Source organism: Vicugna pacos, chromosome 6 (assembly GCF_048564905.1).
Source record: "Vicugna pacos chromosome 6, VicPac4, whole genome shotgun sequence".
NCBI classification, from domain to species: domain Eukaryota; kingdom Metazoa; phylum Chordata; class Mammalia; order Artiodactyla; family Camelidae; genus Vicugna; species Vicugna pacos.
In genome coordinates this window covers 63300177-63316345 of record NC_132992.1, presented here as the reverse complement: position 1 = coordinate 63316345, position 16169 = coordinate 63300177, and the positions used below count along the sequence as shown (strand labels likewise).

The 16169-nt window shown below is 39.0% G+C and overlaps 1 protein-coding gene across 13 annotated transcripts in view; it reads right to left on the bottom strand.

Moving 5' to 3' along the window:
• Window positions 1-16169, bottom strand: part of SYNE2 (spectrin repeat containing nuclear envelope protein 2) — a 288222-nt gene that overhangs the window by 41610 nt on the left and 230443 nt on the right. For all 13 annotated transcript variants that reach the window (XM_072963192.1, XM_072963191.1, XM_072963196.1 and 10 more), the window contains 9 exons: window positions 14083-14287; window positions 12783-12962; window positions 11947-12075; window positions 10521-10675; window positions 10266-10410; window positions 9213-9307; window positions 7572-7806; window positions 4561-4755; window positions 2267-2392 (listed from right to left, as the gene is read on the bottom strand). In XM_072963192.1, coding sequence (XP_072819293.1) covers window positions 2267-2392; window positions 4561-4755; window positions 7572-7806; window positions 9213-9307; window positions 10266-10410; window positions 10521-10675; window positions 11947-12075; window positions 12783-12962; window positions 14083-14287 — 1465 coding nt within the window. The remainder of the gene's footprint in view (window positions 1-2266; window positions 2393-4560; window positions 4756-7571; window positions 7807-9212; window positions 9308-10265; window positions 10411-10520; window positions 10676-11946; window positions 12076-12782; window positions 12963-14082; window positions 14288-16169) is intronic.

Sequence of the window (16169 nt, the reverse complement as noted above, 5' to 3'; positions counted from 1 at the left end):
CCCCAACAAAAGAATAGATATATAAAGTATCGAAATTAACAAAAGAATTAAGGAAGACAGTTGAGTATCATATTGATGCACAAAAAATCAGTCATGTTTCTAGGCACCAGTGATAAACAGAAAATATAATTAGAAAAAGATAATATTTTCAATAACTTAAAAAGCAACCTACCAAGAAATAAATCTAACAAAAGATGTACAATGCCATATAAATAAAGTTATAAAACACTGAACACAACCAAAAGGAGAAATATGCCATATTCAGAAATAGGAGTACTCAATGTCCAAAAGATGTTAAATTTTCCATAAATTATTCTACACATTCAATACAATTCTATTAAAACTCTTACCAGGATTTCTTGTAGTTTGACAAACTGCTTCTAAAAGTTGTGTAAGATCAAAGAACCAAGGACATCCACGTTCATGTGGGAGAATGACGTATGGGTACATGTCCCAGCTAAGATGAAGATCGGTTGTTAATATAGCACCGTACTCGGGGTAATTCGGTATGAATGCTGAGATAAGTAAACCAATGGAATAGGGTGGAGAACCAAGAAATAAATCATAAACAGAAACAGGCTCACAGATTCAGGACACAAACTGGTAGTTGCCAGAAGGGAGGAGGTTAGGGGACTGGGGAAATAGGTGAAGGGAATTAAGATGTAAAAGCTTCTAGTTATAAAATAAGCCACAAGGATATAAAGTACAGCACAGGAAATATAGTCAATAATATTGCAATAACTTTGATGACAGATTATTACTAGATTTATGATGGTGATCACTTCATAATACGTGTAAATGTTAATCACCATGTTGTACACTTGAAACTAATATAATATTGTATGTCAGCTATACCTCAATAAAAAATTCTATTTTTAATTTAAAAAAAGAAACAAGTCATGCATATTTGGAAACTTGATATTGGACACTGGACTAATCAGTAAATGGTCACCAGGATGGTGGTTGTACACATGAATAAAACAAAAGTTGGCTCTTTTCCTCAAAACATATGTGAAAATCAGATCTTCACTGAATAAACATGGAAATGTAAAAACCAAAATAGGAAAACTTTCAAAAGGAAACGTGAAGTATATCTTTATGACTAGTATTAAGTAATGGTACTGCTTATATAAAGTTTAAAAAAACCAAAAGTAATACTTCTACATTTCATTGAGATCTACATACCCATGGGGTAAAACTATAAAGAATTTCACAAGAATGATCAAACACCAAATTCAGGGGTGTGGATACCTCTGGGGAGGGGAAGTACACTGGAGGTCATACAGGGCATTTGCACTGTATTTATAATGTTTGGTTTTTCAGCTAGGTGATGCTTTCGTGGCACTTTGTCGTATTATTTGTTATGTTAGAATTTTTTTTTGCATGTTAGAAATTTTTACAGTGAAGAAGAAAGGTTCAGGAAGGAGAACGCTAATTTCCAGCACAACCTGAAGTATGAGACTATTCAGTTCTTCCTAATTTCTCAATTTGATCCCTAAGTCACTAAAGGAAGAAAGTAAAAAATTTTAAACTATATTCCATTAGGCTGTTGATGTCTTTCAAACATCAGACCTACAGATAGAGGGAGTTTCTGGGAATTTTACTGGTCCAAACTCTTATCTGTAAAGTTTGCCATGTCATCTGCAAAGCCCTAAAATATCCAGGAATTTTTGTTAATTGTGGTATCAATTAGGCAGAATATAGCTTGGAAAGTATTATAAAAATGTATATTTGAGCAAAACCCCCAATGTATTGACTTCTTTTTTTTTTTTTAAGAAATATTTATTTTTTAATGACGGTACTGGGAATTGAACCCATGACTTCATGCATGCTAAGTACATGCTGTACCACTGAGCTATACCCTCCCCTGCAATCTACTGACTTCTAAAAGTGAATTCTTCAGTCATACTTTACTGTCATTTTAAAGACAAGGCCATTTGACAAGGGAACAGCGTTCAATGTAATCTCAGATGCCAACATTTATATTAGAGAGGAGAAACAGGAGGAGGATCTGAAGGAGAAAACCCCCAAATCCTAAGAAGAATTTCTGCAAACTCTTTCTCATCTTCACACACAGATATTGAAAAGCATTGATTCTAACTGCTTCAGAGAGTAGGATATTGTATTAGAGAGAAGGTAGGAAAAATGTTTTCCAATTGGACATGAAAGCTTAGTTTCACACAGGCACTGAAAGGCAAACAAACACTTCAACATCGCAGAAAACGGCCGAGTGATTATTTTGAACACGACTTCAGATGTTCAGTACCTTCACGAGCTCTTTTTCTTTATGGAGGTCCTCATGAAGTTCTGGAAGAGGGTCTTTACTTTGTGCCTTTAAAACCTGCAGCCTGTTTTTCAACTCCTTGATTTTCTTTTCACACTGGTCCCAGGTCTATTTGAAAACAGTATTAAGATTGGTAAGTATTTGGCTGTTTAAGAATGAATTGCAGGAAGAAAAAAAAAGAATGAATTGAAGGAACTGGATAATTAATTTAATCCATGTAATAGTTCTATTAAATGTGTTTTTGTAAACCACGCAGAAACCCAGCTCCTTGTCTTGAGCAGACTGTGGTCTAAAAGAGCAGATGGGGCACCTGTCTGGTTTGACGCCTCTCTGCAACTTTATGTGTGGCTCTTCTCAACCATCGGTTGCCTTTTGCTTCGAAATATTTCTTCCTCCCTCCCATTTCTTCTGATCGAGGTAACTTATTTCTACTTTAATCTGGGGGAAAGTTCACATTTAAAAGGCTACTAGAAGGATTCATTTTGAGCATTTACACTTTTGGGCATACACACTAATAGCACTGAAGAGCAAAAGCACTCAACCACTTTTCTTGTCTCCTTTTCTAATGTCATCCAACTGCTCTCTCTCTTCCCTCTTCTAGAAATAGCTTGGCTTCAGTGACCCTTTCATAGTCAGGTGTCACTCTCCATTTCTCACCACTGTCCTGACTGCCACCTTCTGCTTGAAGCACTTTGTGGTTTAAAAAAGCATTTCAACCTCATCATCTCACTGTAATTATAATAAGTTTAGGAGATAGACAGCACAAGTGTTATCATCACACTGAAAATGGGAAAACTGAGGCTCAGAGAAAACCGACTGGTCCATGGACATGTAGTCAGAGATCACAGCAAGGTTCTACTGTACAGCACAGGGAACTATATTCAATACTTTGTAACAGCCTATAGTGAAAAATAATATGAAAAGGAATATATATATATATGTATAACTGACTCACTATGCTGTACACCAGAAATAAACACAACATTGTAAACGACTATATGTCAATTAAAAAAAGTAGCTGAATCAAGAGTGGAGCTAAGGTCGCAGATTCCCTGGTGATGCCATGCTTTCACAGCAGCTCTCTTTCTTAAACCCTACATTGCTGAGCAAAGAGTTGCCTGTATTTTCAGGTAAAGGGGGTTTATAATTCATTAGGATAAATTTCTATCCTTGACATTACTAAAATTATTGAAGTTACTAGAGATAGACAAACATAGACTCAAACAGAATTCTACTCCTCAGTACAACTGACACTTATATGTCATTGGGTTGGCCCAGTCCTATGGTAACACCTCACTTAAGGACAGGCCACCTGTCTAGCAACAGCAACTCTCTGGGACATAACTAAGAAGAAAGTGAAGGGAGAAACAAAACAAAACTGTGAGTCCTTCCTTAGCTCTTCCACGAAATCTTTAATTGCATTTACCTCCATGATTTGCAAACACGGCAGGTGCTCAACATGTGTCTGCTAGTTAATGAATTTCAGTTTGTACATCAAACAAAATTTAGATACTTCACTCACAGGAGAGATGTTCCACACATATTTATTCTTTATTCAGAAAAACACCTCTGACAAGCGTGGTTATCTGGTCTGGGGACACATACAACAGATCAAACAGTGGGCTATAAGGAGCAGGTATACTCAGAGAAACAAAAGATAAAAATAAACAGCTTAACATTACATAGAAAGAAAGAAAAACCATGACCACATAAGAACTCAAAAAGCACAGTAGCGTAGGGGCTAGGCTCAGAGCAGCGCAGAGTCCTTGAGAACAACTTGGTATATTTTAGCATAATAAGATACCAATGATTTTCCTAATAATCACTCAAAATAAAGCATTCCAGTGCCTAAAGGTATAGTTATAAATTATCTGGGAAATTGACTTATATGGAAAACTGTATTCTTTGATGACAGCAGAAAGAGGAAGTATCACTGTGTTTATTTTCATATACTGTGCCCAAAGTCAGGCTACATGTGGAACATTAGCTGTGGGTGTTGAACTTCTCTTGAGCATGAATTAGTTTCCTGTTTCATAAAGGTAAATGTAAAATAGCACCTCAAGTACTTAGCTATCAACCTCAAGCTTTCCCAATAAATGTTACATTATTCTTTCACATTAAGGATCTAACATGATTGGCGGATTAGTAGGACTTACTGTCCCTCAGAAAACCCATAATAGTGGTTCCCTAAAATCATTCTCATCTTCACACAGCAAACAAAAATTCTACATATTGTATTTGAATATCATGAATGGAAAAGTGAATGGTGAGCTTACCTCTGCAATGCTCTGGAACTGTTTAATCGTCTCTCCCAGTTGGAGTTTTGTGTCCTTCCAGTTGTCCTGAAGTTGACTGATTCTCTTGCCAATTGACTCTTTAGTTTCCAGGTTAGTTGTGTTCAGTAACTTTTCCCCAGCTTCCAAGGTGAGTGCATAGGTAGTCTGCCATCTCTGGAAATGAATTTCTTTATTCTAAAAAGAAAAAGGAAAAAAGTGATTTGCTTAAGACTCTGATGTGATCAAAATGTGACTGCATGTGTTTGTGTATATTTCCTTTGGAGTTTCTCTTCAAAGTTAAACTAGATATGAATTAGAGTAATCTTGTTGGAATACATACACACTCATTCACGTCAAAGACTAATATTTTAAATGAGTAGACAGCATACTACAAACTGATGTGCTCTTAGAATAATTTCCAAGGGTTGGTAATAGATAAGATTTTTAATACAATAATTAGAAGAACAAAGAAACTGAAAATATATTTTATAAAATAAAAGCCTACAAGATAAATGAATCTAAGAGTATTAAGAAAATGACTGGTATTAGATCTTCTTTAAGAGCAAATACCGTTAACATTATAGTATAGAGTAGCCTACTCCTAACCCACCATGTAAAATGTGCACGTTGTGCTAAACAATTTAAAAGAAGAGAACAAATAAAAAAAGCAAAATACAAAAACAGACACTTAAGCACAGAAAGAGGTACATCTGTGTTTGCACTAAAGGGACAGCTTTAAAAATTCCATTTGGATATCACATAGGTTTCTCTTTAAAGGGTATTGAAACTCGGTATTCATAATACAAAAATAAAGTAAAAACTTTATATTTGATTGATATTTCCAAAAGCACTTAATTTCAGGAGAAAAATTAGTTTTTTTCTGTTCTAAATATGATTTCCTTTATTTTCAAATTTCTCAAGGGAGAAATAATACAGGCTTTTTCCATAGTGGAAGCTAATATATTAAAACAACAACAGAGAGTTGATTCACAAAGATATTTCTGAGAATACTTAGGATAACCCAAAAGCAAAGGAGTAAGACAGGTAGTCCTCTTGGGAGCAGACACATACAAGAAAAACTGCAACTCAGTGAACACCCTGCCACTCCACACGTGTCCTTCTAATATGCAGCACTGCTCGAAACCCCTGCTCCTCGTCCAGGCTCCTCTGACTTGGTCAACAGCACGCTATTCACCAAAATGCTCAATCCAAAAATCTAGAGTCACCTGGATTTAGATTTTTCTTGACCTGCCATATCCAAACCATCAGCAAGCCCTGTAAACTCAACCTACAAATATATCCTTTTTATCCTTACTGTGACAACTCCTGTCTTATCCATCATAACCACCATCCAAGACCTTGAGACAGCCTAATGAGTTACAGCAGACTGTATTTTTCACAAAATGGCGACAACAGTATCACTAGCCCCATATGTTCTTCCAGAACCTTGCCCCTCCCCATCAAGTGGTAGTGCCTCTGTCCCCTCCTCTTGAACCCACATGGGCAGGTGTGATGGTCTTGACTAACAGAGGATGGTGGAAGTGCACGATGTCCGAGGCTAGGTCTAAAAAGGCAGTACAGCTTCTCCCTGGATCTCTTTCTTGGGACATGCACCATTGAAGCCATGAGCCTCCATACAAGAAGTCTGGTTACTGGAAGCCTCCAGGTGGAGAGACCACTGGGAACAAAGCCCTAAGAGCCTCATCTGTTCTAGTTTCTGGCTGGCTGAGCCTTTCCAGCTTAAGTGCTAGACAGGAAAGTGAGGGAGCCTTCAGCCCCATTCGCCATCTGACTGAAACCACCTGAGACTCTAGCAAGAGCCACCTAACAGCCCTGAAAACCCAGAATTGTGAGAGAGAACAAGAATCTTCCTTGTTATGCAGCAATAGATAAGTAATATGCTGGATTCCTGCTCCTCCTCTGACCCCTCACCCCCATCCCATCCTCCTCCTCAGAGTAGCCAGAGGATCTTTAAAAATATATAAATCGTATCATGCTGCCTCCTCTTCCAATTTCAAAGGCTCCTTTTACACCCAGACTGTCATCAACCTGCCACACCTCCCTCCTGGAAGCTTTTCCCCGACTGCCTCTCAAGTCCGCTTTCCATCACTGCTGCCTCACTGGCTACAGTCCAGTCATACTGGCCTTCTTTCTGTTCCTCTGCTTTGCTAAGCTTGCTCCCACCTTGGGGGCTCTGGGAAAGCTGTTCCCTGTGTCTGAAGGCTCTGCCCCCAGATCTCTGCACAGCTGGCTCCTTCTCGTCATTCAGATTCCCATTTAAATGTCACATCCCCAGTGATTACCCAATCCAAAGTAGCACCCAGCCTCTCCATCATGGGCCCTGTTTTAATGGTCCACATAGGCCATGTTGCAATCTGATATTTGCTTTGTTTATTAGTTTGTCTCATTTCTCCCACCAATCAAATTCGTCTTTTCTTGTTTGTTTACTGACTTGTCTGATGCCCTCACAAAAGCAAAGATCTTCTCCTCGTCCACACCCTATGCCCAGCACAGAGCAGGTTCTCAATATCTGATGCCCAGATAAATGAATGAGGCAAGCACAGGATTTCAGAAGGACACTGTTTTTGTTTAGCTGTCCCTCTACAGTGAAGAGTGGTTCGATAGCTCAGTGGAACATGCCCTGGGAACAGCCAACCAATTATTCTAGTCCTGTGCTCCTCAGACAGTTTTCTGACTGAAAACTTGGTTGCCTAAATGAATTTGCTCTTCATGAGGAAGCAGGAGTCCCAATGTAAATTACCACCCTCCACCTACCCATCTCTACTCCCACGGCCCACAAAAGCCTCACTACTTCTGGATGAATGGATAAGACTGGGTTTTTGACCCACTAAGGACAAGGCTGAACAGGGTCCCCACGGTCAGCTGGCCTCCCTACTGCAGAAAACACACTTGAAACACGATGTCACAGAAATCATAAACCTGAGCTGAGTGAACGTCTTCCTAATAAAGACCACCCCATCGGTTCCCACATGTTGCTGCACACACACTACCTGCAGCTCACGGACCAGACTTCTCGTTTGGTGGAGGCTGTGGCGATCCTGGCACTTCACTGCAGAGAGTAGGTGGCCAGTGTCAGACAGGAAGTGGAGCAAGTCCCTCTCGGAGGTGGTGAAGTACTGCCACTGCCTCACCAGCCCATCGACCTCACTCTTCCTCTGCCGGACGCCCTGCGTGGCACTCTGCCACTGCTCCTTTAGCCTCGCAAACTTCGAAACAAATTCCGGTCTTGGTGAAAAAAGAGGTGGTTAGAGTATTCTGACGTTAACATATAGAAAAATAAGTATCAATCCGTAACAGGGACTCAGATTTGCTATTTATGTGCACAATTTACATAGAAAAAAACTTCTTTAAATCTGAGCACCATTCGACTTAAACATGATGGGGAACGTGGGGCAGGGCAGGGGCAGTGAGTGGGCTGGTGAAAAGTATTCAGCAGAAGAGAATTGCATGTGGCCTGGTATTTTGCTAGCATGCATGACAACCAGTCCCTTAAACAAACTGAAGCTGTTTTAACATACATTATGCCAAGTGCTGTATAGAAAACTAAACGCTGGGTCAATGGGAAAGAGATGGCTAGGTAAGTCCCTTATAATATTATCAATTACTTGAGGGCTGTATGTTACGTAAATGCAGCAATAAAGAACGTGCTTTCTGCTACTACTCAACTATTTCTTTCCCAGATAGTATCCTTCACATGATAAATAAGGCCTTTTATTTATTATGGGAAAAGTCATGCTTTGCTGAACTGATCAAATCTAAACTAGTTAATCATCGTGAAACCGGCTTGAATCCATTACTTCAGAGCTAGGAAGAAATAGGCTTGATATTTCTTAGTTATGCTGAAAGAAGATTGAGAGGTACATGGGTGATGATGGGAAGGAAAAATAACGCCTATCGAGACATGCGGAGAAGTTACTTAAGAGGCCAGGCCACTTCCAGGCACTGGTGGCGTGTGCACCCGCTGTGCGAGCAGGTGCAGTCACTGTCACCAGGCCGGCCTAAGGGGCTCTGCTCAGCCTGACGGGAGCTGCCCAGAGACCCCAGCCCACTGCACATAGCATAGTGAGAAGCCTCTTCTTTCACAATGGTGACACAGCTACCTGCTAGGCACAGCAGCACTTTAACATTTATTTTTTATTTTGTTTTTTGAGGGGCAAGGTAATTAGGTTTATTTCTTTATTATTATTATTATTTATTTAACAGAGGTACTAGGGATTGAACCCATGACCTAATGCATGCTAAGCATGCACTCTACCACTGAGCTATATCCTCCGCCTTTAACATTTGTTTTTTAAATAACAAAACGTCATGAGATTGAAGGTAGAGAAGAAAACATACTATAGAAGAATCCTATGGGGTAAATACTTATTTAACTATACTTGGCGGATGGGTGTTTGCAAGGCATCTGGTCTCCTAAGCCCACCCATCTACCATACAGAAAAGGGCCACTGATGTTTTTATGGCCACAAAGCAAGACTCCATCCTCACACACAGACAGAAGACTGGCCCCACGTGGTCCATCAACAACAGGGCTGCAGGGCACTCGTGGTCAAGATTCTCATGGTGGGAGGCCCGCCCGACTGCATTACCTTCCTCATGTCCACAACCATCAGGAGCCCCAGACAGCTTACCTCTTCTCTATTTCTGCTGTGTCCAGGAGTTGTAAGGACTGGATGACATAAGAATCAGCAATTGTCTGGTTTATAGAAACTTCAGCTTCTAACATCTGTATATGAATTAAAACATCAAGTACTGGCTAGTAGAATTGTTTTTATGAATCTGAAACCTACATTTCCTAATAAAATCTAAGCTCACGAGGGTATGAGAATTTTCAAATGATTTGAGCCTAACTGCAGAAAATGCTTAACCATCACAGCAGCACCTATGAATATAATCGCAGAAGCAAACAGGTCTAATAACAACTGCATCTAAGGCCCATGTACTGGGCATTTACTATTTGCTATGCATTGAGTAAAACATGCATTGTCTCACTTTTTCCTCAACCTCAGGACTTAAGTAGTACTACTAGATTCATCTGAAGAGGAGGAAATGAGGGTATTCAGTAACTTATTCAAAGTCACCCAGCTTTTTGGCTGGATAGATGTCATTTTCACCGGATGATCTTAACATAACAATACAGACTTAAATCAGTTATGTTAAAAAGTTATAATGAACTAATCATGTACATTTTGGAAATGCAGGATCTGCCCATAACCACCAGGGGTATCTTCAAATGTCTGTCAGCATAAGCATGGGGGCACTCCTCTGTGAAATGATTAATGCTACAATTGTGATTATACCAGGTGCGTCAATATTTTAGAGAACTATTCGGGGAAAATGCAAAGATGAGTTGAAGTATCTTAACGTGCTCCTGGTAAAGCGGTATAATGTTCGCATTCTGTGAAAGCAAAGTTGTGCTGGAAGCTACTTCCCACTGCAGAAAATCTAGGCATTCTGTCATTAACAAAATAGAACAGTAAAACAAAACTTGGAAATTTATGAAACGTGTGAGAATTTTACAGATGATCGATCAACTGACAACTGAATGTGCACAGAGACATACATCTTGTGTTTAGGGATTGATGAGGGACAGGTACAATCTGTATTTTACTTAAATCCATCTTACCCTAACTTCTGCCCCAGGGTGAGGGGAACAAGGTAGCAGAGAGCACAGGTTGATTTACCTCATATGTTCTCTGCTGTTCCAGCAGAGCAGGAAGGCTGTCAGCAATATTCACCTTGAGCATCTCTTCTATCTTCTCTAAAAGCTGGACCCACTTTTCACAGCAATAAATAAACTTTTCATTCAATCCAATCCCCTGAAGCTCACTACAAAGGTTTAAAAATAAAAGAAACAGAGCCATGTAACAATCACCCTCCTGAGCTCAACCATTCCTTTCACCTTAATTCAAACAATGTTGGAGCGGGGCTGTTCTGACCTGCAGCGTTCCAGTGCTGTCGCCGTGGCCCGAATCCACTGCCGGTTCACATTCTGTAATGTCTTTACAGCCACGTCACTAAGTGGGAGCTTGAGGCTTACTTCATTCAAATGCTCAATATCAGGTGACTGGGCTGTAAGTGCCAGCACGTGATTCTGTTAAAAAGAAATTAAAGTCCAGATTTTGGGATGCCCCTAAGAAACATCTAGATGATGAAAAAGCCTCAGAAATCCTACAGACCATCTTTATCTTAAAGGCAAAGGAAAACTGGAGCCTACATAGGTAAATGACTTGTCCACAGAATTGGACCTGAACCCAAATCTCTCAATCCTATGGCTTTTCGAAAACAAGCAGCACACATGGCCAGAACCTAAAACAGCCCAGGAAAGAGAAAGCAATCTCAAATTTTGCTTTTGAGGAAGACGGAAATGAGATTTCTTTTTTAAAGGACCCATTCTGGACTTTCAAGTCCCATTTAGCCTGCCAATAATTTGACCTTCAACAGATCATGCAGTTTATCTACAAAGCAAATGAAAATTTAATCCTTAAGATAACCCTAGGAGAGCATGGTACTCACATATTCATATTCTGGTGAAATCACAGGAAAGCAAATTCACCAAAATTTTATTCTTAAGACAATAATCCAGGAACAGCCTCTAGGTCAACAATATATTAAGCAAACATCCTTTACAATATCCATTTTCTCACTACAGAACTCTGTTGTAACAGTCTAGGTCAGGGTCGGGAAACTTTTTCTATTAAGGGTTAGGTAACAAATATTTCAGCCTCTTATGGGCCATATGATCTATGTTGCAAATATTCAACTCTACCCTTGTAACGTGAAAACTCCCACAGATAGTAAGTAAATGGAAGGGCATGACTGTGTACCAATAACACTTTATTTACAAAACCAAGTCGGGGGGCTGCAATGGGACCATGTGTCATATTTGTGCTGACTCTTGATCTAGGTTATGAACATTGGTCCTTAGGAGTTTGCAAGATTCAGAATTCTTTAATTCTTCCATTCATTTATGTTAACTATACTAAGCTTACTAAGGTAATAAAGAAGGAAAAAATATACCATTAATTTAATAGGACATATTACATTTGATCTTCAACTTCAAAAAGAAAAATTCAATTAATCACAACAGCCAACTCCTAGATTATTCTGGTTCATTGAAGCTAATTAGTAAGGACATCAAGATTTTTAAGTCTCCTACAATTACTGAGAAATATTACTTAAATAGATCTCTATGTTGGCATACTCTTCTAGACCTTAGGGAAAATAGGACAAGACTGAATGGCATATCCATGACTGTGCTCAAGAGTTAGGATGCACACAGATTCTACAGCGTGACAGTAATTCACTTATTTTTTAATCCTGTGGTGAGCCTGAGCCCTTAGGAATGACAAATATTGGCAATACCAGGAACAAGTCAGGATTTCCTTCTTTTTCTTGCTGGTAGAGGTGATCCAAATTCTCTTCTTCATGCACAATGAGACCTTTTAAAGATTCCAACTGGTCCCCAAAATCCTTGAACTGTGATAGAACAAACTGGAACAAGAGGAGTTTTCATTAGAAACAATTTTCACATGCATCTATGACAGAATCAAGCACAGCCCTGGGAGCTAATAAAAGTTCAAGTTGTTTTCAACCCTCAGCAGCTCATGGTCTTAAATATTCAGAAGACTCCTGACATTCACTCTGTGCTTTTGTGGGGATGAACAGATCACCTGCTTGACGGGAGCTTGTAGAGGAGGGTTATTGAGTATTCTGCTCTCTCAGTCCTGCTAGTTAAATAGTTGGTTCCTGCTGGTACTGAGATGAGAAATTGGAGCTCTATGGTCTTCTGTTAAGCTTTTTGAGAGTTCATGCACTAAAGGCTTTTCAAAAAGTGAATGAAATATACACCAAAAGGCCATGCTCTAAGCAGCTACTCTATGACTCAATTACCCCAGCTGGGGATTCAAATAACTGTGAGATGTGAACAGTATAAAAAAAAAAGTATATGAAATATATCACTTTAACATGTTCAATAAAGAAGAAATGTTTGGTTAAGATCTGTCCACTGTCCATGTGATTGAAGGATCACATGATTGAAGAATCATTTCAAATGGTAGGCATGTCTAGGGCATCTTTATTCTGCTGTTTCCCTACGGTGCCATCCACAAAGCCCTAATAATTATCACTTCACAGGATATAAGGACTTGGGAGTGTGCAAATGTCCAAGACTACAACTGGAATGGAAAAACAAGATGAACCTCAAATTCATTTGTTTTTAGAAGCAGCATCTTTTCCAAGTAGGAAGTCCTCTGGAGGGAGTGCAGTTGACCAGAGACGAGCACATGGGGGTTGGACTCTGTGGATTGTGGGAGTCGATCTAGGAGAGTTGAATTTTGGAGAAAGGCTTCTTTTGTCTTCTGCACATCATGCTGCAGCTCCTGGAGAAGGAAAAGTGATCGCAAAACATTTTCTCCTCCTTTCCCAACACAAATTAAGCTACCCAAGCTACTCCATCAACACCTAGGAGAATTTCTGCCCTGAAACTGTGGGCATGGCTTTTTGTTACTATCGAAAGACCTAAAAAAGCTAAGACTTCTCTATATGATGCACTTGGTGCTGTTCTGAAATCTGTCAGTTCAGAGCTAAAAGCGACCACGGAGAAATAGAGTTGGGGCTTCTAGTTTGTAGAAACTGGAGATGACTTGGGTAGCATCCTATGTTATATATTTCTAGTTACTGAACACTTGAGGGATCTGCTATAATGCATTTTAAGAATCAACCCAACCCTGTCCTCTGCCTGAGGACAGGCATGATGGGCTTACATACATAGATTGGTTTGTAGAGAGTGTAGACTCTCATTAACCAAGCCAATTTTAGGGCTACTCTGCATCTGTGTGAAATTTGTCTTTTTTAAACAACAGATTAGTTAGAAGTCAGTCAGAAATATGAATCATATATGTCAGATTTTTGTCTCTAATTTAATTGGTTAACACTTGTTTATTTGACCTATGGTATCAGAAGATACAAAATGTATCTGGTCATCCAGTTTAAAACTAGATAGTATTCACTTTCTGGGTATTTATTAATATAACAGGATAAAACCACAGAGGAAAGTATAGAACTCTTAAATATAGTCTAAAAGTCATTATATCCACAGAAAAGCGTTATTAGGTCAGTCTATGATTACTTCTAAATCAAGAGATTCAACATCTATAATTCTTAGATGATCACACTCATTTGAGATACTTCTGCTTTTATTAAAGACTTTGTATGAGGCTTTTGCTTTAGAGATTTACCTGCTAGAGTGAAAGGGGAGATTTGGAAGGAGGTGGGGTCAGATGCGTCTGACCCAGCTACCTGCTGCCTGGCCCTCATCTCTAAGCCGCCACCTGACTCTCCCACCCCTGTACATCCCTGCCTTGTCTATGTCCTACATGGTCTGCTCATGCACCTGTTCTGACCTATTTCTCCCTCCCTGTGGTCTGTCTAGTCTCTGGGTCATAACCCTGTCTGTCAGGCTGTCTTGGCCTTGGTTTTCCCAACGGGCTTAACATCTACCTTTATGTCCCGCAGGGCCGGGGGCAGGATCTCTGCCAGGTTGTTTCCAGACGTGTTGATGTTGGCGAGCTGTTGGTACTTTGCTTCCTGCTGCTCCAGTCTTGCTGCAGCTTCAGCGTGAGCACTGTTACATGCCTTCCAGAGCTGCAGCAGACTCTGGGCCCTCTGCAACTGTTCTGCAATGTCTTGGTTTACCTGGGTCCACCTGCCAGGGCAACATGAACAGGATCCCCAACCATCCTTTGCTTTGCAGCAAAAGCACAATGCACACACTCTTCCCATAAGTCACTAGCAGATGGATTCAGAAGACACTGCTTAATGCCCTTTTAAAATCAATGGCATCATCATTATATAATCAGAATTCCAAATTAGGATATTTCATTGACTTTACAATTCTCAACAAAAACTAAAAAATTTGTGATTGGCAAGAAGTATCTATTGTCTTAGGATAGGAATGTCTCAGGCAAAGGTGGAGAAAATACTGAACTATATGCCTGATGAAACTTTCTCCACTTGGGAGGGACTCTTATTTTACAGAACGGGTTTTTTAAATAGGCCTTGTTTAAAATGTGTTTATGTCAAATTTGTTTTCCAATTACAAAAGCAACATGTTCCTTACATAAATGTAGAAGTGAAAAACAACATAGTTCCCTACTTCTCAGCAAAGGGTATTTATTTTCTATTGTTTTCTAATGTTTTAATGTTTTTTAGAAATACGCTATGTTGTAGGACTAATTTCTTTGTGGACTGAAAGAAGAAAATGGAAATGGCTGATATTAACTGGTATCTGATAATATTTTATTTCTTCTTTAGAGAAGTGTTAATTCCTGTGTCTTCTCTGTCTACTTAGGCTGATTTGCATCAGAAAGGTACTTACTCGGTCTTAAGTCACTCATTGTGATCTTAGTCACATGAGTAGAGAAACTTGTTCCCAGGTGTACCCTTCAAAGGATGCTAGCACACAGTCAGTGAGAGAAGGCAGCAGCCGAGTACTCAGGCCCCAGATTTATACAGCTGGTCTCTGTAAGGGGCCAGACTAAAAAAAATCACCTTGGAGTCTGTGACCTTAACTAGTGCTCTTGATGAAATTTAGGTAGAGACTGCGTTTTTAAAGTAGATACCGCCAAATTATAAACAATGGCAAATATTAAAAATTTATTTTGCATCCATGAAATTAGCTAAGTTTGTAGGGCTGGCCCATGCACTGGTTGTACGAATTTTTTTTTGGATTCTCATTTACACGCAGTCAAACTGCTACGAAAACTAAAAATTGCAATAATAAGAAAAATAAGAAGAACGTGTTTTCTGTAATACATTTTTCATTCTTTTAAAATTGAAAAGTAAAAAAAAAAGTAGAAATAAAAAAATTATTTTTATTCCATACTACAGATTGTAGTATCTTGCCTTTCTTTCTCATTTAACTTAAAAAAGATTTTCCCACATTATTAATAAAAAGTAAGTAAGCCTAACTCTAAATGGCTATACACAATGGTCTATATGTGGTCTGTTTTTTGTTTCAGTACTAAATTTCAGTTTAGTCTGGATACTGGAGTAATTTTTAATTTTTGCTTTCAAACATAATGTTCAGATACAACTTTGTTCAAAGGCTTTTTTCTGTATTTGAAGATATTGATCTTAAACTAGATTTCTTAGAGATTTATTGGGCCAAAGAATATAGATACGTAAATATTTTTAATGTTACAAGTACATGTTCAAACTGCTTTCTGAAAGCATTATAATATCTACATTCTCATTTGAAGCACATGAGAATGACTGTTTCACAATATCCTCAAATCCTGCTAAACGGGCAAAAAAGGTGAAAAATGATGGCACAACTGCTTCACTTTTATGTATTTCACAAATCTCAGAACCATCTATTTTTAAACAAGATTCTCCCTGATTATATAAACAACATATGCTTACAAACCCCACAAAACACGTATGTTTAAACCTATCTAACCCTAACTACACTGAGATTATCTACGCATCTACCTACCTACCTGGCTATAACAAGGAAGTAAAAAACCACCTGACATCCCATTAATCAAGAGACAACCACCATTAGCATTTTGGTGCTATCTTCTTCA